At 51.9% G+C, this 20650-nt stretch overlaps 7 protein-coding genes across 7 annotated transcripts; 4 read left to right on the forward strand and 3 right to left on the reverse strand.

The window, feature by feature from the left end:
* Nucleotides 1–70: 70 nt before the first annotated feature.
* CDK5 (uncharacterized protein) lies at nucleotides 71–1566 on the reverse strand (the record flags this gene model as incomplete). Its single annotated transcript, XM_014099734.1, has 2 exons — nucleotides 71–1347; nucleotides 1430–1566. 2 exons carry the CDS (start codon nucleotides 1496–1498, stop codon nucleotides 430–432), a joined length of 987 nt encoding a protein of 328 aa, XP_013955209.1.
* Nucleotides 1567–2328: 762 nt separating this feature from the next.
* Nucleotides 2329–4269, forward strand: TRIVIDRAFT_51177 (uncharacterized protein; the record flags this gene model as incomplete). Its single annotated transcript, XM_014099735.1, has 3 exons — nucleotides 2329–2923; nucleotides 2984–3373; nucleotides 3434–4269. The coding sequence occupies 3 exons, from the start codon at nucleotides 2329–2331 to the stop codon at nucleotides 4267–4269; spliced, it is 1821 nt and encodes a 606-aa protein (XP_013955210.1).
* Nucleotides 4270–4739: 470 nt separating this feature from the next.
* On the forward strand, nucleotides 4740–6822 carry TRIVIDRAFT_180778 (uncharacterized protein; the record flags this gene model as incomplete). The annotated part of the gene is made up of 3 exons (XM_014099736.1): nucleotides 4740–5094; nucleotides 5235–6179; nucleotides 6293–6822. 3 exons carry the CDS (start codon nucleotides 4817–4819, stop codon nucleotides 6558–6560), a joined length of 1491 nt encoding a protein of 496 aa, XP_013955211.1.
* Nucleotides 6823–6970: 148 nt separating this feature from the next.
* TRIVIDRAFT_78180 (uncharacterized protein) lies at nucleotides 6971–9453 on the reverse strand (the record flags this gene model as incomplete). The annotated part of the gene is made up of 6 exons (XM_014099737.1): nucleotides 6971–7432; nucleotides 7530–7626; nucleotides 7687–7807; nucleotides 7882–8440; nucleotides 8507–9256; nucleotides 9307–9453. The coding sequence occupies 6 exons, from the start codon at nucleotides 9451–9453 to the stop codon at nucleotides 7379–7381; spliced, it is 1728 nt and encodes a 575-aa protein (XP_013955212.1).
* A 1305-nt stretch (nucleotides 9454–10758) lies between these two features.
* On the forward strand, nucleotides 10759–12821 carry TRIVIDRAFT_51092 (uncharacterized protein; the record flags this gene model as incomplete). Its single annotated transcript, XM_014099738.1, has 3 exons — nucleotides 10759–11793; nucleotides 11860–12662; nucleotides 12740–12821. 3 exons carry the CDS (start codon nucleotides 10759–10761, stop codon nucleotides 12819–12821), a joined length of 1920 nt encoding a protein of 639 aa, XP_013955213.1.
* A 481-nt stretch (nucleotides 12822–13302) lies between these two features.
* On the reverse strand, nucleotides 13303–17636 carry TRIVIDRAFT_83593 (uncharacterized protein; the record flags this gene model as incomplete). Its single annotated transcript, XM_014099739.1, has 3 exons — nucleotides 13303–17248; nucleotides 17309–17367; nucleotides 17582–17636. The coding sequence occupies 3 exons, from the start codon at nucleotides 17634–17636 to the stop codon at nucleotides 13634–13636; spliced, it is 3729 nt and encodes a 1242-aa protein (XP_013955214.1).
* Nucleotides 17637–18758: 1122 nt separating this feature from the next.
* TRIVIDRAFT_118749 (uncharacterized protein) lies at nucleotides 18759–19808 on the forward strand (the record flags this gene model as incomplete). Its single annotated transcript, XM_014099740.1, has 1 exon — nucleotides 18759–19808. A coding segment is annotated over one exon (1050 nt), but the record flags the coding sequence as incomplete, so codon positions are not given.
* Between the last annotated feature and the right edge of the window lie 842 nt (nucleotides 19809–20650).

The following is a 20650-nucleotide window of genomic DNA, read 5'->3' on the forward strand; positions in this document are numbered from 1 at the left end:
ACAAAGTCAATGGCAAAATCTCCCCTGTCCCGTGATGGAGTGAGAAGCCCAAGATGAGATTTTTTTTGGTTTTTGCTTCTTATTAAAAAAGGATGGATATCTTGTCCTGCCCCCTAAAAATTCATGGCCGATAAACTATCAGTATCAGTAATATCATATCATCCAGCCACCGCCAAAGCCCGGATTTGTTGTCGACAGCTCTAGTCTGACCGTAGTATTCCCACACCGTCATCTGGACATGTGTAGATCATATTTTATATAGGCATGCAATTATGCTGTCTTGATCGCTAGCCAGGAGTAATAACGAGTTGGCTTTCAATTTTTTTTTCCCATACAATCGAAGAATGGCCGAGGTTGGCCAATGTAGTTACAGCTGCCAAAGGCCAGCCCCGCAGGATCCTGACGAGCAGGATACGTCACAGGCTATGCCTAGTAATTGTTGTCGAAGCCTTGTGAAGGGACCGCCTGCTGGAAACTCCGTGCCTGAGCCTGCAGAGCTGCTTGCTGCTGCTGTTGCTGTTGTTGTAAAACAAGATCGTTGAACCAAGGATGCTGCAGAGCATCATGAGCACTTATGCGGAGCTCTGGTCGAAGCTGCAGCATCCGTTGAATCAGGTCGATTCCGCTGGGGTCGATGGCGTGAAGAATGTTTCGCAAATCTTGAGTCGCGTACATTTGGAATGTGGGCTTGTACTCGGGGAGCTGAGTAATGCCCGGCCACGTACGCTCGGTGGGTGTGCCCATGATGCGGAATATCCTGACAATCTGATCTTCGTTTGTAGTTCCGGGGAACAAGGGTCGGCCAGTATACATTTCAGCCATAATGCACCCAGCTGACCAGATATCGATGCTCGTATTGTATGTCCGACTGCCGAGCAAGACGTCCGGTGCACGATACCACAGGGTAACAACCTCGTTGGAGAAGGTGTTGACGGGGATGCCAAAGGCACGGGCAAGACCGAAATCACCAAGCTTCAGGCATCCTTTGCTGTTGATGAGCAAGTTTTGGGGCTTGAGATCTCGATGCAGGACTCGGTTCTGGTGACAGAAATCGATGCCCTTGAGAAGCTGGTACATGAAGGACTTGATTGTCGTGGGCTTGAGCGCGCCGCGTTCGCCGTGAGTGTCCATGTATCTCTTGAGATCGCCATCCATGTATTCAAACACAAGCATGAGCTTGTTCTCGGTGTGAATAACATCGTGAAGTCCGACAATATTCTCGTGTTTGAGCTCCTTCATCAGCGAGATTTCTCGGATAGCAGTCGACGGCGTTCCCTCCTCGGAATCGAGATGAATCTCCTTAAGAGCAACCAGCTCTCCCGTCTGGCGGTTTCTCCCTTTAAACACCTAGCAAGAAGCCAAACAGCTGTCGGTTAGTCGACGTGCTTCTTGGGCCGCAAGGCGAGGGATGCGAGGGAACCAGACTCACAGTGGCATATGTGCCCTCTCCGAGCTTCTCCAGTTGCTGGAACGAGCTGGGGTGTCTCTTGCCGTCCATCTTGGCGGTGCTTTCTCGCGTCTTTGCCTCTGACAACCGAACAGCTCGTCTGCTTGTCTCCAGATGAGTCAACACTCGAAACGGTTGATGTCTCCCCCAAGAGGCTGGAAGCTAGCAGCACCAGATGGGAATACAGAAGAGGATCAGGCTGCCCCGCTATTGTGGGCCGCGGATATGCACTTAGATAAGCCGTATCTACTAATGTCGAGCGCTGTCCCTGCATTCCAGGGGTCTTAAAGGGGCGTATTTCTAACACGGGGTGCGAGCTTGCATCTGCTTGGGCAGTTTGTCACTGCGTTGGAAGTGCGGTATGCAGCCAGTATCACATCACCCTTCCTTTCGGATGCAGGACACGGGGCATTGCGGAAAGCTGTACAGCACCTAGGCGGCCTCGTGAGTGGTTTTTTTCGCGAATAGCGAATGAGATGAGGCGTGAGGGAATACCTAGGTAGACGAGCACCTTTAGCTGGCAATATAGTAGTGGCTGTCACTCAACTGAACGACTTACATCCGATCCCTGGACAAAGTACGGAGTACGATGCAAAAAGTACCTGGAAGTCGTTCCCCGCTCTCCTTCGTCACGTATCTCCACCGCAACGCCCACCCAGGATACTTGCAAAGTACTCGGTGAGACGGTACCCATACCTTGCTCAACACTGCGCTGTCGCGTTAATCACTGGCCGAAAGTCTCCCCAACGATCGAACAACTCTAAATCACACGTCAGCCATCATCGCCTTTTGCTTCAACAAAGTGCTTGGTCGGTCCTCTCCAGACATCGTCGTTCTTTGATTCTCCCAGACCTGCCCACTGCCGGAGACTCGCGCACAACATGCGACCAGTTCCGGCCAGCGGCGGCGCATCTGCCCATCATGGGCGCCCCGACAGTTTGACGCCAAATGCGACGATTCCCCAAATGACGTACTTTGTCGGAACCGAGGATTCAATCAGTGATCTGAGCGAGATGAGCTTCCCGACACAGCGGTTCCCGTACAAGACCGAGTATGAGCCAAATGCTCGCGCCGGCAAGAGCGGCCATCGATCCAACATGTCAGCCTCAACCTCCATCTCGTGGCCTTCACCGTCTCTCTCGTCCCAGCCAGGCGGCGAGACGCCTCACGACCTCTCCAGGCCAATGACTCCCGTCATGCTGGGGACTCCCGGCCCCGAGTCCGTCATCAGCTCAACTTCGTCGCCCATGAGCTCGCCTGTTGCCTCCATGTCTGCCAGCCGAATCAGCTCCACTCTAAGTCTAATCGGCCCTCACCAAGGCGGCATCGGCCTCTATCAGCATGCCACAGATGGCCTCGCAGGAAGCCATACGCCACAGCTCATCATGCCCAGCCTAACGGTTCCGCGGCGCCGGCCATTTTCAGACACGGGAAAGTCGCTGGGAAAGCTCAAGGTTCTGGTGACAGGCCCAGATGGTGTGTTTCCCTTGGTTCTGATGCTTGGGGGGGAAGGGATTGCTAACCAGAGTATAATAGGGATCGGAAAATCAACTCTAATCACGGCTATCGCACAGTGCAGCGAGCATATTGTTCATGTTGACCCCGTTACAAATCACGACAAGGGCCAAGTGTCCGAAGTATATGCTAGCACCCGCCCCTACCCGTGGTGGAGAGCAGAGCTGGACCCTTCTCTTGCCCCAAGGCGAAGAAGCTCAGCAATGGATGAGATGCTGGACCGTAATCTCTGTTTTGTGGACTGCCCTCCACAGCAAGTTTCCGAGGCTGCGCATCCGGCCGTTCGTTATATCGAATCACAGCTCATGCCATTACTACACCGGCCAATCAGTGATGGCGACCTGTGGAATCTTCTAAGCAACGGGACTGAGCCTATCGTCGATGCAGTACTGTATCTGCTGCCCCATACCGGTATGTTACTTGTTGATCACTAAACACTGAATATGCTTGACTCTAACACGATACCTATAGGCCCCGAAGCCGCAGATGTAGAAACAATCAGACTGCTGCAAAACACAACTAATGTGATTCCCCTGTTAGCCCGCGCCGATGAGATTAGCAACGACGATGCTATCGCTTCCAAACAAAACATCGATTATAGCCTGCGTGACAAGAACGTTGAATATTTCTCGTTTAGTGCCCCTGGAGTGTCTTCTGATTCATCGGATATCTATGCCGTCTCGAGCATCTCCGACTCTGACTACGATGTAATGGACGCCAGCGTGTTGATGAATTCAGAATATGTACGCCCTCTTGTCTCTACAGATCTCCATAGGCTCGTGGAGCAGCTCATGTCACAGGATGGAAGCGCAAGACTCCGGCATGCCGCCTCACTCAAATGCGTCAGATGGCGGCGACAGAAAGCCAGCAGCTCCTCACTGCAATCAGCGCTCATCTGCCGCCAGCCCATGAGCATGTACCCCTTGTCCACTCCCACATGGGGGCGTCCCTTCCTCCCTGAGCAGTACCATCGACCCCTGGAAATGGCGAGTTGGGCAGAGAGCTTGCGACTGAGTCTTGAGGCAGAACGCCTTAGCGAGATACCCATGCAACTTCTCGGGCCAGGTATGACGATGAATGACATGCCACTGGCAAGAGTGAATCAGAAATCAAGGCGTCAGAAGCACAAGAAATCAAAGCGTCAGGAAGTAGTGTCACAGCACCAGGATCCGCTCGGGCTGTTGGGACTGGCTAGTCAAATCAAGTGTAACAGCAGAGTTACTCTTGAGCTTGTCAGCAGCATCGGAGTCATCGGGTTTTTCACGTCATGGCTTGTTCGTCCAGATGGATTGGTGTCGAGGTGCTGAGGTATTTCATGGTGTTACGGCCGAGGCTTCTTCTCCCCACTTCATTGCTTCTTTCTCTTTAGCCCCTTCATATTCAAGTCTGTGTTTTCAACTTTTCTTGGGGGAGATTCATTGCTCACTTGTTGCAGGCAGCATTATGAGGGCTGTAAAATCACACCTCGACAATTGTAATAGCGTATCATGAGGTGGACGGTATATGTGTCTAGATATATAATAATTTTACTCTCCAATATTCAACATCTTCACCATCTATATTGGCCATTTAGCTCATTTGCGAAACGACTCTAGACAGAGCAATGCCGTTTTATATTGCATCTTCTCATTAAGCTGTGTCGCTGGTGAATATTAGTCAGCACACAGTTTCAGGCGGATCTCCAGGAAAGCTTCGAGCTTGTATTAATTACCCTGTAGTCGTTGCGAAAAGCTTCCGGAGTGAGGAAAATTCAGCCATCCTTCATCTGCGCTTGACACAAAATCAGCATCCGGAGCTTATTGATATTTTTACCGCTGTTTCTGCTTGAGTTTTGTATAGGACACATACTACGCTATGCGTGAGATCGTCACCCTCCAGCTGGGGAATCTGAGCAACTACGTCGCCACACACTTTTGGAACACACAAGAATCCTACTTCACTTATGCAGAAGACGAAAAGTCGCTCGTGGACCACAACATCCATTGGAGAGCTGGCATTGGCGAAGATGGCTCCGACACGTTTCTGCCTCGGGCCGTGGTCTATGATTTGAAGGGCGCGTTTGGGCCTCTTCGAAAGGTCAATCCCATGTACGATGTTGCGCCGGGCCATGACGTTGCTCTAGCTTCACTATGGTGAGTCTTGGGGCGTTTCTTAGCTGGGGATGGGGGTTGGGGGGTTTTCTTGATGAGATGTTTCGTTGGGGAGTTTCTCCTGTTCTTTGTGATACAACTTGCTAAGGTGCTGTTCCGTTGCCTTTTTCGTATGTAAATAGGCATGGTCAACCGGCGGTTCATAAGCAAAGCCCGCTGTCCTCAATCGACTACCAGAAGGATCTCGATGCTGGCGTCAAGCCAGGCAAGCTCAAGGCCTCAGATGTGCGGTACTGGTCCGACTATTCGCGGGTCTACTATCACCCCAAGTCGCTCGTGCAGCTCTATGACTTTGAGTTGAACTCCAGCCTCATGCCGTTTGAGCGCTTCGAAACGGGCACCGAGCTGTTCGAGTCGCTGGAGAAGGAAAACGAAATGGTTGACCGAGACTGGCGGCCGTTTGTGGAGGAGTGCGACCAGATGCAGGGCGTGCAGGTCTACACCACGTTGGACGACGCCTGGGGAGGGTTCGCCAGCTCGTATCTCGAGATGTTGCGGGATGAGCATCCCAAGACGTGTATCTGGGTCTGGGGGCTGCAGAGTCCCGTGGCGACGATTGCGAGGGAAAAGCGACGACTGCGGCTGGCCAACACGGCCATGAGTCTCAACCAAGCCTGTGCCCAGGCCTCCATGGTGGTGCCCCTGGCTGTGCCAGACACTCGTATTCCGTCAGGCATAACCGTGGACAGCAGTTCGGCGTGGAATGTCTCTGCTCTTCTCGCCACAGCTACAGAGAGCGCCTCGCTGCAATCTCGGTTGCGTCTCGATGGGAGCTCGCAGCCTCTCGGCATGGCTGATATGGCGCAGTGCTTGAATGTCTCTGGCCGACAAACTCTGGCGAATATGCGCATGGCTGTTGGGCCACAGGCCGAACTGGACGCAGATGAGCCTCCAGAGCTGGGCTTGTCACAGATTGGAAGTTCAAAAGACGGAATCAAGAAGCCAGGCAGCAGTAATCGGGCGTTTGGCCGGCTGTCATGTCTTCGAGGATCCGATGACTCAAGCAAAGAATCTGCTGAATCTAAGACGAACCAGCGTCCCATCATCGGAAACACTGTTGTTCGAAAGTAAGCCCCCCCCCCCCCCCCCCCCCTTCTTCATTAACTCTACAAAATCAGCACGACTGCGTCATTAAATACATCATGAAGCTACACAAAAACCTAACCAAACCCCCTCTCAGCTACGAAACTTCTCTGCTCTACCCCCTTCTCGACAGTTTCCCCTCAATATACAACTACGACCTCCAAGGCCGCGAAAGCATCCCGGTACGCACATCGATGGCCTCAGACGGCTCGATCGTGTACAAGATGAGGAACTTGCGCTCGCAAGTAGCCCCATTCATCTCACTAGAGGAACGAGAGAACTTGGTCAACGGCTTGGCGGAGCTCGAGGCTGCCTATGAGGATGACTGGTCGAGCGGCAGCGATGAGGATGACGACGACCTTTGATGAAATGGCCCTGGACTTAAGCTGTAAGTTTCACCTCACCACTTCGTTTTCACCTACTTCAAAACCAGGGATGAGATTCATCTTGTAAAGGAGCGGGCACAAAGAATGCGAGTCATACAAAATGGGCCCATGCTAAAAGCACATGGATCGGACAAAGGAAGGACAGGAACGGAACATGGCTAGCTGGGGTAGCTAGTACCTGTACTGTACTTTGTAATTACCAAGGGAGCATTGTCTCACAAATATCACCACCTCAAAGGCGAGCTTTCAATGTCTCAGAATATAATTGCATTCGTGGCAAGCCAACTCTATCTAAATTTAACCCCTAGTATGGATTTAAATGCAAATCTGAAGAGAGAAAAAAAAGAAAAAAGAAAAAAGAAAATCATCTCAGAAGACCTCTTGTGTCAGTGTAGATACGACCGAAGGATAATCGCTACGGAATCGTAGAATATGCGGTGTGAGGCGGTAAAACCGCGAGTACCAGCTCTCATCGTCCTGCTAATATCAGATTAGGCGCCATTTTAATTATGTACCTCGTATGCCTGCCTCAGTATGGTGGTATACGTTTTAAAAAAAAAGGACAGATTGAAAAAGGGGGAAGTAAAGAAGAAAAAAGAAGGAAAAATAACGGGAACTGGAAAACCACGAAGCCGGTGAGGTCGCAGGGATTGGGCTGCCAGGTAAAGAACAGCCAGAATTACGGCGGATGGGGGGAGGGAAACGCATCCACTTCCTTAACGTCAGCGTGAAATTTCAGCAAAACATTTGTCCAAACCGAAACCAAGGCTTGAACCGAGACACAATGTCTGTTTTCGTCAGCCAGCGGCTGCAACCGAGGCTTGCTGTCTCTTCGCCGGCGGGGGGTTGTCCTGTCAATGTGTCAGTATTCATTCTCCCTCCTCAGGAGGTTGGACGAAAGTATCGCATCCCACAGCGCGGGGCGAATAGTCGATGCGATAGTATTACCTCTGGCGGGCCTCGTTTTTTGTTTGCCATGCTCTTAGCGCTCTTCTTCTGAGGCTTCTCTTCTCCGGGATCAAAGACGTCATCTGGGAGGTTGAAGCTTTGCTGACTATCAACTCATATCCTTGGTAATTGAGGAGAAAGCAGTGGGAGAGCTTACTTTCGAACGTGCTGCACACCTAGAGATACGGACGGCTGGAGCTCTTCCTGATACTTTTTCCACTGAGTACACAGGACCTTGAACTCGTCAACCTGGTATGATAGATCAAGAGATTTGGCACCTGTAAAATCAGCATCATACAAGAATTCGATGGATGGAGGGCCAAGACAACGAATGGAGCAAGAGGAAACATACCCTCTTCCAGCTCGAGGCCAATATAGTGAGTAGTGGTGAAGACCTCGACTGGGGACGAAGTTTCGGCAGAGCCATCCTTCACTTCTGGCTTGGGTTCTATTTCGCCAGACTGACTGCCACTCTCTTCCTTGATCATGAACTCGAGGCTACCCTCTTGCACTTGCTCGATTTCGTGGTCGTTTTTGCACCGATGTCGTCGATCATATCCCTTGTTGAACGCATGTGCAAGTGCAATTGAGGGATGCTGCTCCAACTTTTGCACAAGCATACGAACCTTGGACTCTACATATCCCGACCATACCTTGTGGGCTTCCTTGTCCTTGCTTGCAGACACCACGGAGATGTAATATCTATAGCCAGACGTGAAAAACGTATGCTTGACAAACAAGTCGCTCCACGGCCTCTTGCCAACCATGATCTGCTCAGAAATTTCCAATCCGCGCCGAAGCTCGCGTTGAATAACCGACATGGAGGATCGAGTAATGTTGAATGTTGCACACATCGAAGGGTAGGCTGGGGTGATGACGGGCATCAGATGGAACGAATCGCCTTTATAAACCTAGGGAGCAGTAGCCGGGTCAGCATGTATCTAAAGATGACCAGGGGTAGTCCTTCAAATACGTACCTTGGGATTCCACACGCGGACTGGAAGAGGACCGCTACCTATGGGTTTAAGAAGCACGGGCTGTGGCCATCGCCACTGGCCGATGACCAAGAAGAACTTGTTGACTATGACTGACGTGGCAGCCTTGGGATACAGCTGGCAAACACGAGCCACCAGCATCGCCCAAGCGACACCGCCGGGAAAACCCATAATGTTCGCGTAGACGGCCCGACGTTGCGCCCATAGCTTGATGGCTCGCAGGGCAAGCTTGAACGTGCTCTCTTCGGGAACTAGAGCAAGAATCTCGTCCGTCACTCTAGTGCCGTTCAAGGATCGCAGCTCCGCTTCGTCTAGACCGCGCAACAAGCTGGAATCTTTGAGATTATCGAAGTCCGGGGATATTTGCTTTTGTATAATTCTAGAAAAGATTAGATCAATGCTGATGTCGGAGTACTCAAATTTAATAATGGGCACAAAGGCATCCGTGACGACGGTCAAATCGGTGATGGATCCTGGAGGCGCCATTGAGACGAGCAGGTCGGGGAAGTGCTTGAAGTAGTCCTCTCGAGTGACGTATTTGGGCGCGACGATGAGCGTGTCGATATCCGAGCCAGGTCCAAAGACCCCAAGGCGGAAACTGCCGTACGTGAACACCTTGCCCCTGGCGTTTTTGATGAGGATTTCATTTTTCGGCTCTTTTTCCCTGGCTACTTTTCGGACGAATTCGTTGCAAATCTCTTGCAGAGAAGCAAGAACTTTATATCTAAATGACTCAGACAGTCAGCGAGAAGGACTAAGGTATGCGGCCGCGCGCGTTCGACATGCCTTTTGTCCGTGTCTGATGGGCTCTCGAAAGTCTTCTGGCGCCGAAGTTCTTCGATGAGGGCATCGCTGGCACGCTTCTCTGCCTCGGTGGGGAGGGTGACGGAGATTGGTGGCGTGACGCCGTAGACCTGCTCGCTAGCCATGATGTATCGCGATCGAAGCCGATGGGCTCAATAGCATCGTCTCCAGCCAAGAGAGTGTGAGTATCCGAGTTGGATACGAGGCTTTCGTATAGTTCTGCTGGGTGATGTTTGGGCGGCTTGTTGCTTTGGTGGCTTCGAAAGAGACTGTAGCAGGCAAATGCACTGCCGATGCCCGCCTTTTTTGTTGCGTTGCGTAAAAAAAAAAGGGAACAAAAAAAAACACGTCCAAAATGTCAAATAATCGGCTTGCCAGAGTTCAGAAATCCCACCACTTTGGCTTGGCCAGGATGCGCGCGCAGCTTAAGGCTTGCGGATAGGAAAAGCAATTTTCCGCCTCAGAGCATCGGGCCGGCGCTAAAGCAGCAGGGATGATATGCATGAAAGGTGCTAATGCTAAGGCACTGGCAAGGTATCGAGCTCGAGCAACCTGGTCTGTGTTTTGGCCAAGTCGAAGCGATCGGATCCCTGAGCATGCGATACAATACATGGTACAGCGCAAGTACAGCGCAAGTACAAGTATCAGATGTGTTTGTGACAGCAGCGCTGCTTGTAACTTGGACGTACTCAAACTCTGTAAAAGCCTTGCCCTTTTTTGTGTGTGTTCCAAAGCTTTGTTTTACATTTTGAATGACACTGTACTGTACATCGATCGGTAGGTTCCAAGTACCTGAAACTCGTACTGAAGGGTAAAGGTACTTGGTCACAAGGGATAACAGGCAGAGAATCCCAAGGTTTCTCGTCGCATGAGCGAATTCCAGCACGCATGTCTGAGACTCTCAAAGAACATTGAGGCCTTACAGTACATGTACGCCCTCCAACAGGTACCCCAGGTAGCTGCTGACCGTGATTCTGCTGCTGCGCCCTGCATCCAACACTTAACGAAAATACCAGCCTCGCATGTACATGTACCCAGGTACCTCTGGCCACTTTAAAGTTCCCACCTCTAAAGTGGTGGGTCGCCCGACGCGAACGCGATTGTGTTTGAGCAAGCCATCAGAATTATGGCAGCTCTAGATTGATTCATTGCCTCTTAGTTGCAAGCACCGCATTTTTCCTTTAAATGCCAGCCTGGGGCGCACAAACTTGACCGCAGGCTCTGGAGCCTCGCATGCGCCGCTTTCAGACCGTCGTCCGACCGCCCGCCGGCTGTTGAAGCGAGTATCAAGCAAAGACGCAGGAAGAAAAAAAAAAAGAAAAATATTATTCTAAGCTCTCCAGCGAGATCTCCGCAGCTTCGAGTTCGCAAACGACCCTCCCCCTCCAACCTTGGCCCTCGAGCACCAGGATTCCATACACACGCCGACGATGCCGCCATCGGGCAAGAGAGGCCAGCGCGGGCGGCGCGACCTTCGCAAGGACAAGGAAATCGCCGCAGACCTCGAGAGCTCGTCGCCCAGCCGTCCCGCCAAGCGGCGCAAGAGAGCTCCCTCGCCAGACCAGGCCGACACCGTCCCAGCCGGCGCTCCGTCGCAAGCGCAGGAGTCTTCGTCGTCGCCCAGAGCCGACAACGACCAGCTGGTGGCGCAGGTGACGCAGCAGCTCCGGATGCAGCCCGTCCAGGCGAGCAAGGACCATTCCAACGCCATCCACGAGGCCCACGGCGACGGCGTCAAGGCATATGCAAAGATCGCGGCGCAGGACTGGACGTACTACATCACCAAGCTCAACGTCAATATCGGGCGCGCGCCGGAGCCGTCTCATGCCGGGCCGGCCAGCGATGAAAATGCCGTGCATATCGATCTCGGCCCGGGCAAGATGGTGTCGCGCGAGCATGCGACGATCACGTTCGACGCCGACGACGAGAGCTGGATGCTGTACGTCAAGGGCCGCAACGGCGCCAAGGTGGACGGCCAGATAATCAAGCCGCAGACCTCGCACCCTCTGACAAGTGGAGAGGTCGTCGAGATTGGCAACGTCGAGATGATGTTTGTGCTTCCTTCGGAAATCAGTGGGCTGCATATCCATCCCACCTTTCTCCAGCGGTGCGGACGGGGCACCGATACGCCAAAGGCTGCGCAGCCTCGCCAGTACGCCCCGGGCACGCCGGCCAAGGTAGATTTGAAGAGGCCCGGTACGCCGACGTCATCGCAGGACCGTAGCGCGGCGACGATTGTCAAGTCTCCCGCCGCAGCGAGCACTCCGGGAGGCCTTCTTGGAGCCAGTGGTGTAGACCTTAGTCTTGATGACAACCAGCATATCAAGCCCCAGTACAGCTATGCCCAGATGATAACACAGGCCATTCTCAATGCGCCAGACGGCAAGCTCAATCTAAATGGCATCTATAACTTTATCATGAACAGCTATTCCTATTATCGTCACCAGCACGCGGCAGGTTGGCAGGTGAGTAGCTTGGTTGCATCGGCATGTTTTGTTTTTGTTTTGACGCGCGCTGACCTTGAGAGGCAGAATTCTATTAGACACAACCTGTCGCTTAATAAATCGTTTGACAAGGTCGCCCGGTCTACCGACGAGCCTGGAAAAGGAATGAAGTGGCACATCGTTCCCGAGACGCGGGACGAAATGGTGAGGAATGCGTACAAAATAGGACGTGGAGGCCACCGTGGATCGTCCGTGCCATCGTCACCGAGCCAGTTGAATTACATTACCCACGGCCCAAAAGATATCCTGGCGCGGGATCCCTCATCCGCGCAAAAGAGGCGAGGATCGTCGCTTGTATCGCCGCCCCCTCAATCATCCCTCCGCGCCATACAGTCGACGCCGGATCGCGGATATGGGCGACAAACGGACCGGAGCTCGGCTTTGACTGCGGACGGAAGCCCCCTGCCGCGACCAAGAAAATCAATGGCAGGCGACTCATCCTTTTCTGGGTTCCATCCTCAGTCGCCGACCCTGACGTCGTCGTATATGCAAGATGATAATGCGTCATTCATTACGCCGGCGCCGCCGAGGGTCCATCCCAAGCTTGCACCTCCCAGCACTGCGCAGCGGCCCAGCCAGCATATGCCGACCAGCTCTCCGGCGCCCTTTTGGAAATATGCCGACATTGGCAGCACGCCGCTGAAGCCGCTGGCGCCATACGAAGTCAGTCCATCGCGAGTTGCTAGAGAGGGACGTACTCAAAGCAGTAGCCCCCCTGCGGTTGGCAAGTCACCGCCAAGTAGTCCGTCTCGACCGCAGAAATCTGGCCAGCAGGAACCTTCAGATGCTGCGGATGAGGCCGAGGAAGAACAAGGATTTGATTTGATGAAGTACGTATCTACAATACCCTTACACGTCTTGATGTATCATTTTCTCCTAATTTTGACACTGACTGAATATCATTTAGAGGATTTCAAAGTATTGGCGCATACCATGCTCCTGTAGAAAGAGGCGTTTCCATCGGCGCGGCCTTGAAGGGCGGTTCATGAAACGGTGCATCTTTTAACGACTGCTCACTCACTCACTCACTCTCTTATGTTTTATGTTTTATGTTTTACGTCTTGTTTTTCTTCATTTTAGGTCTGTACGTCTATATGGAACGGTTTAAGGACAATGGGAACGTTGGTGCGGCGTATGAGTTGGGCAAATCCTGAGGGGCGCAAAAAATGTCCTGTCAACGATGTCTTTTGGTGTTTTGGCTGGTAGGAGGAGATGGATGATACCTGGTTTATAGGCGGCCACTGTATCAATCGAGTCACGCAGTTTTGCTACGCATTATTGCCAACCACATGCTGCTGGCACATGTGTTGTATTTGAACAGTTGCTTTGTACCAAGTTATTTGTCGACTGAAGAGAGAACATGATGCTCTTCAGACATGATCTTTTTATATTTGCTTTTTCTATTAATGTTCATCGTATGAGCTGGACCCGTAGAGAATGCATTTGTGATTGTCTGAAAAGACTTATGTTCGTTAATGAGTGAGGTATTTTGTTCAACATCTGCTTCCAAGTGTCAGAAGCCAACTATATGATACGTAGATATACATGGTCCTTGCTTTTTTCCGCTTCTTTTTTGTTTCCCCCCAAACACTATATAATACACTCATGAAGACTCCCCAAAGGCCCAAAGTATACATCCGCAGGCATGAGGAATTCCATTCATTCAGCCACCATCCCTTGTCCTGAAGCCTGTGCCCATACCCATTCATGAAACCATGACATCTCGTTAAATACATAATCAACATCGAGTTTCGGCGAAAGAAAAATTCACGCCTGCTTCAAGTGGCACGCTCATAGGTGTTTATTTCGTCGCTCCTCGTCTCTTGGGGTTTCCGCGTCCGGGTCGCTTCTTAGAGCCCGTCTTGGATGTATCATTGCCCTCGATGAATTTCAGGAGCTCGTCGATGCTGCGGGAATCGATCTGAGACGCCGCTCCACGCTGGGGCGCTGCGCCAGCAGACTGTGCGGCTGTGGCAACAGGGAACTTGATGCCTGATCGAATGCGCCTTGCTTGCACATCCTTGGCGTGCTTGGCGATAGAGACCGCGTTCTGGGTCAACTGCTCCAGCCAGCTTTCGGCCTCTTTGGTGTTCTTGTCTTCCGGACCCAGTTCGGTGAGGAAGATGTTGTACGACTCACGCATCCTGTTGACGGCCGCCTTGGAATCGTGGTCGAGCGCGAGGGCCTGCGCCAACTGGAAGAGAAGAGTGGCGGAGTTGATTGACTGTCTGCCAAAGACGGAGTCACATACGCGCAGAGACTCCTCAAACCAGAGTCGGGACTCGTGGTAAGCCTTGACACCCTGCAGCATAACAGCCGCGTTGTTGATGGTCGTGATCGAGTCTGGATGACCAGGTCCATAGATGATCTTCCACAGCTTGAGCGCGTGGATGGAATAGGCCAGAGCTGATTTGCTATCACCAACCTGGTGCAGGAAGAGACTGAGATTCAAGTAGTTGAGAAGCGTTTCAGCAGAGTCGACACCGCCAGTGCGCTCGGAAACAATGATGGCCTTCCTAGCCAGCTCAACGGCGACTTCCTTGTCATCGAGTTGATAGTACAGCATCGATAGGCTGTTGTAGACCTTTGCAACTTCTGGGTGAAGGATGCCGTAGATCTGCTCGTGAAGAGACAGAGATTCCAGCAGCAGCTCCTGTCCAAGCTTTTTCTGGTTCTGAAGGATGGAGATACGGCCCGCCTCCAGGGCTTCCTCTGCAAGAGAGCTTCGGGGGCATGAGTGCTTGACCACCGGTACAACGTTCAGAACATCGTCAGGGGTAAAGGTAGAGATGACTTCAGGAGCTGGAGGAGTTGTTGGAGAGCTTTCTCTTGCCTTCTTCTTCTTCTTGCTCTTTGTTTCGCTGCTCGTCTGGCCATTGGTCTGCTCTGGCTGGGCAGCGGCGACAGGGGCAGCAGCGATGACACCACTCTCAAACACATAGTCCTTTGCCAGCACCTGAACACCCGCTCTGATGCAGATATCACGGAGCAGCTGCACAGGACGCACCTCGTCGAACCAGTTTGCACCAAGTTGGTAACGGAAGCGCTTCAGGACCTGCTCCTCAATCTGCTCTCGCAGCGTCTCAGGGGTGGCTGATTCGAATGACAAATCAGCTTCGGGGTACAGCTCCCGGAAGGTTTGGTCGATATCTGCTACAGGCTTGGCGTTGAACCGATGGCCTAGAAGGCAGTTCAGGAGATGAGAAATGCAAGAAGGCGCAAATGGGGCGGGAAGCGAACGCAGGTAGGTGGCGGAGACATGCTTGAACGCACGAGCAACCATATCCTGGATGCAGATTTCGCGCAGGCAGCGGAGTCGATCGTTGACGGCGAGTGTCGTGATCTTTCCGAGGTATCTGATGTTGATACCTCGCTTATGCAGGATGCGACCAAGGGACTGGCCATCCATGGGGAAGCTGATGTCGGAATCAACGAGCTCGCGCAGGAATTCCGGAATCACTCGGTCACGCAGGTATTCTCCTGCAGCCCTGACTTCTTGCTCATCGGCTTCGAGCTCGGCCTTCTCTTCCTCAGTGCGAGGAGTCTGTCCGCTGAATGCGTCGGGGTTGAGGGCGAACTTGAAATCAGATAGGTTGGGCTGGTTCTTCTCAGCCTCAGCAGCATCTGTCTTCGCAACCTCATTCTTCTCGTCCTTGTCCTCGTCCTTGGTCTCGTCCTTGGTCTCTTCCTTAGCCTCGTCCTTGGCCTCGTCCTTTGCCTCGGTTGAAGGCTCGGCCGAAGCGTCTTCTGACTTTGGCGGGGCGCGACGAGCCAATTCAGCATCAATCCACTGCTTCATCCGATAGCGCCCGAAAGAATCCACCAACTCCGGTCGTAGCACCGTCATCCTGTGAGGATACTCTGAGGCTTCCGTCTCTTCCCTCCATGCGACATCATAGGGCGTAATTCGGTACAGATCAAGAACGTACTTACGGCCGTCCGTGCCCATCAAACCCTTAGTTTCCACGCTGGCCTCGAGGTCAAATCTCTTGCCATCCTTGTCCCAGACAGGGTGCTCCTTCACCTTGAGGGCCTTGGAAAGCTGAGAGAAGGGGGTGGTGAACCGGTCGTCAATCGCAACAACGTCCTTTCCATCAACCGCACCATAGTCGATCTGGTGCTCTCCGGGCTCGCGCTGCTTAAAGATGCCTGGAACAATGCTCTGGCCAACAATGCGCTTACCCAGGTAGTCAACAACTACAGTGGCGGGAGTAAACAGGCCGTCAATGTCCAGCTGGTTGACCAACTGCACACCCGCTACATCCTTTCCTGTAGCAACACGGGCGGCCTCATCGCCACCTTCGGAGGTAAAGGTGCCGACACCATCTGCTCCAAAGGAGTAGAAAATGTTGTTGTAGACGAAAATCTGTGCATCCCTGGTCTCTGTTGGGTTCAGAGGCGCAATCTCTCCATGGGCAATCAACACTGCGCCCTTGACGGCGGCGTCGTTGTAGTCTGCGAAAAGCTTCGATGTCAAGCGCTCACGGAATACCCGGTCTTGTACGGACTCCTTCGGCAGTTCCTTTGCCGATTGGAACTCCTCGTTCCAGTCACGCAGTGTGTCGGTGTTGTCAACGCCGGCCAACAGATATGTTTCCTGAGGCCTCGTGATATCAGGAGAATGTGTGCAGAGAGTAGAGCTGGGAGACGGCAGAGCCCAGGGTGAGTTGGGGATGGCGTTGGTGATTTGGAACGTAGCCAACGGATCCCTTTGGCTGTTGTAGTCCTGGAGACTTTTGAAAGAGGCGGCGAAAGAGGGCGAAAGGAGCTCAATCAGCTTCAACAGGGAGTGTGATGACTGACCCTTGGGTGCAGGTCGTGGGAAGGGGTCGAACTTGGCGTTGGAGGATTTGTTGACAAAAAAGCCGGACACGTGAGCAGTGACTTGGAACTGCTCGCCTTCGTTGGTAGTAACAACGATGTAGAGCAGGTGTCCACGCTGTTGCAGGTGGCAAGGCGGAGGGTTCCACGATGAGAGAGCTACCATCTTGATCGTCTTGGGCGCCGGCTCAATGGGCTCAGGGACAAGGGTAGTGATAGAAGGAGTAGCTTGGAAATCATAGTCTTTGGCAAGGGGCTGATCCTCGCTACCCTCGGCCTGGGTCGACAGGTTCTTGGTCACAGACTCGTACAACGACAGTCCGGGAAGGATGCCCTGTGCAGCATCGGAGCGGTTGCCCGCGGCACCGATCAGCTCTCGGATTCTGACCAGATGAATACGGGCCTCCTTCTCGGTATATGGGTCCGGGACCAAGCGAAATTCCGGCTCAGTACCAAGATCGGGGATCTCGGCCAAGGGAATGAAATCATTGATCTTCTGGCCTTGGAACTCAAGGTGGAAGCATGTGTACTGGAATGCTGCTGGCAAGTCGATGATGGACTGTCGAATCTCGTGAACTTGCTCTTGGGTTGAAACCTATGGGGCTGCGTTAATGGCAAGTAAGCGATGAGGTGTAAAACTTGGTTAAATGCCCACCATGATTTGCAGCTTTTCGGCCTCGGGATCGGGAAGGACAATGGTGAGGTTGATCACAGCTATACATGAGCAGTGTTAGAGCAGCTCATAACCCGCAATGGATTGTAGAGAATATATACCTTCAGCCGCAGCATCGACCTCCGCCTCCGCCTCCGCCTCCCCTTCAATCACAGCTTTCTCAGGAGCAGACATAGCGTTGTCGTGAGGCTCGTCAACAGCATTAGCTACAGGGGGGTGCCGGTGGTCAGTTGGTTCGTCGATTTGGCCTTGTACACGGGACCTCTTTACCTGGAGAGGAAGACGCAGCTGCTTGTGCTTCGGCCGCCATTGTCATACAAGGGGGGGAATTGAGAAAGCGGGACGGTTAAAGACGAGGTACTGGAGAGTGAATAAAGAGACCAGTCATTTAAATCTTGATCGGAAATGACTGGGACGTCTTGAGGAATTGGGTTGCAAAAGAGTCAGTCACCCACAACGGCACCGGAAGAAAAAGAAAAAAGTTTTTGGACTATGGTCCGGCAATTCGGAGCTGCGGGGTACATGGGCAGTACTTGATTCGGCTACGAAAATCATAGAGGTACGCTTAGTACCCCACAAGTTTTGGACCCTAGCTGGACTTGGCCGCGCTCTAGTGCGAAAAGGGAAGAAAGTAAACAGAGGCCTGTGCCGCTACCTCTGCAAAAGCATCATTGATACAACACGACGTCCAAGATGCTGGGCTAGACGGTTGCTTTATATCTTTTTCTATTTTCTTTTTTGTTCTTATCACTATTAAAGTTTCTTTTTTGGTTGCTACTAGTAGTATTGCTTTATGGATTCACTGGCGCAGGCGGCGAGACCTGCGCCGTCATCTCAACGCCATGGCACGAGATCGCGATTGTCAACAGGCTCGAGAGGCCTAGATTCGGACAACTCCCAACCTTGGACTGCCGCCCGATGCCAACGCCTGCTCCGCCAGCTTCAGTCTCGATTGGCTTGCCTTCGACGATTGATATCAGAAAATCGACCTGCGCCCTCAAGTGGATCCAAACGAGCTTCAGATAATGGACAAGAATCGACGGTAAAGCGCGTCCGCTCTACATATGGCCAAAGGCCAAAGAAAGCGGCCTCCATTACAGACAAAACTGTAACAACTCCTCAGAGATCAGTCCGTACCCTTGGGGCGATGAAGCTGGGGAACTTGTCTCCGACATCCGAACTAGTCGACTTTCGCACCCCAGTTTGGCGTAAGATCCGGGATCATATCGACACGCCGGCGAAGAATATCGATATCGAATACGGTTTACTGGATTCTCTTCCACCCGAAATAGTCGACGAGTTAAATTCGATCCGCCGACATGTTCCTAGCGATCTATATCGCAACTATGAAGCAATATTCCACTGGCTAAACCGATTATTACACTCAACAGCCCTCCAAGGAAAGCATGCTCGCGGCAAATCATTACTTGCTATGTGTTTACGCAAAATCCCGGCATGCATTGCTGACATAGATGCATGGGATCGGCAACAATTAAAAGAGAGCGGAGTCGAATCAGTATGGGACATGTCTGATGCAGCTTCTGATTTGTTTGATCAATTGGAAGCGTTGGGATCCAGCAGCTCTGGATGGCGCCCCCTAAGGCTTGTGGTCCGTTCCCAAGCCGTGCATCTCCTGTCCAATGCCATCTTAGATGGACTCTTCCGACCGGAATTCAGCAATATCCTCGTACAACTCTGCATTCATCTAAACGGCAACGAGGAGGCTGCTCAGTTTGTGGCCTCGATAAATAAATGCCAAATGTCTAAATTCCGAGCTGGGACGACTCACCTCAACGACAATAGGGACTTTTCATCTCTCTGGGCATTGTTGAATCCATATAAAGGAAAGAAAATACCCGGCCCCGTTTTTGAATGTGTCTCTACCTTGATCAATAAAGGATTTATCTCGTCATCTTGGCTTTCTACACGAGCCTTCTCTAGTTTCTGGATTTCTAGCCTTGAAGGCCTAACTTCTGGAAACGCGAAGCCACACATTGTGGAATTTATGTGCATAGCTATATGGACCCTTGCTCGAGGCAGTCGGCCCAAAGACGTTGACTGCTGTGCCATCGAACAAGCTCTTATCCGCGTTGTGGCCGGTTTGGCGGTCGCAGCATTAACCTTGGAGGCACAAGTTATTCCTGGAGAACGTGAGCAAAGAAAAGCAGCGTGGAGACGGTTATTCTATGTGCTTGAATGCAGTATCTCACTTATTGCACGGTATAGGAGCCGTAAGAGCCCTCCAGACAATGCCTCGTTTCTGCTCGTTTTTGCACGCTATCTTGCGGTGACAAACTCAAGTCTTGCGAGCTCAGCTTTTAAAAGGCGGGCTGCAGAAGACTTTGAGAATATGGCCCACAAAATTGACACTGGTACGAACAATGGTTTACAATACCAGCATACCGTTATTCTTCTATGTACCGTTATTCAATGTCGCCGCCGTAGCAGCACAGCTTCGACTCAGGAGATACTCTCCGATGTCTGTTCAAGCCTGAGCCGCCGAAAACTGCCTAATTGGCTAGGCCGCGAGTTTCAGAAAGACGTTGCCTTTATGCTAGCTCAGAAAACTGAGGATCTTCGAGATCTGACTTTTGCGGAGAGTCTACCTGTTACCAACCCTGCCAATGCAAAGTTCAGCACTATCTTCTCTGGATGGCGATGGGAAGAGGGGATTAGCGAATGGGTGCTGCCCAGCCCCAAGAAAGCAATTGGCCGAGATGATGGCACATCCGCCAAACCGGCAAAGCAGAATGATGTGGAAACCGAAGCTTGCTGGGACTCTGACGAGGAATTGAGCCTGGGAACTTCTCAGAGGAGAGACTCGGGCCGAATCATTACATATCGTAGAAGGCGAGAAGTAGGATCAATTGCTTTGAAGAAGAAGCAAATGAAAATATCAAGCCTCCAGGCCGTGGCAATAAGCAGCATTGACGATGACACGAGCTGTGAGACGACAATTGGCTGTATGGAACTTGCAAAGAGCTCAGTGCTACAACCAAAAGCCACAAAGCCTTTCTACATCTTATCACAACTTCATGCCGATTTCAGAGACGAAATAGATGAACTGGTTTAGAATAATACCACATAGAGCAGATTATACCTTATTATATCAAGGATTAACCAGAGCTGCAAAGTAACTTGTCATTGTACCTACTACTGTGATTCTCGTGCATGTACATGTATCTTACATGTACTCTCGGCTACTGGTGGCATAAGGGATTCAGAGATGTCACCAGCTGAGTTCCTCGGCAATATTAGTCATGAATTCCATTATCTAATATGGGGCGCCTAGATCAGAGCTTCGCGCCTATACCTCTTACAGGA

This window comes from Trichoderma virens, assembly GCF_000170995.1.
Source record: "Trichoderma virens Gv29-8 chromosome Unknown TRIVIscaffold_76, whole genome shotgun sequence".
Taxonomy (NCBI): Eukaryota; Fungi; Ascomycota; class Sordariomycetes; order Hypocreales; family Hypocreaceae; genus Trichoderma; species Trichoderma virens.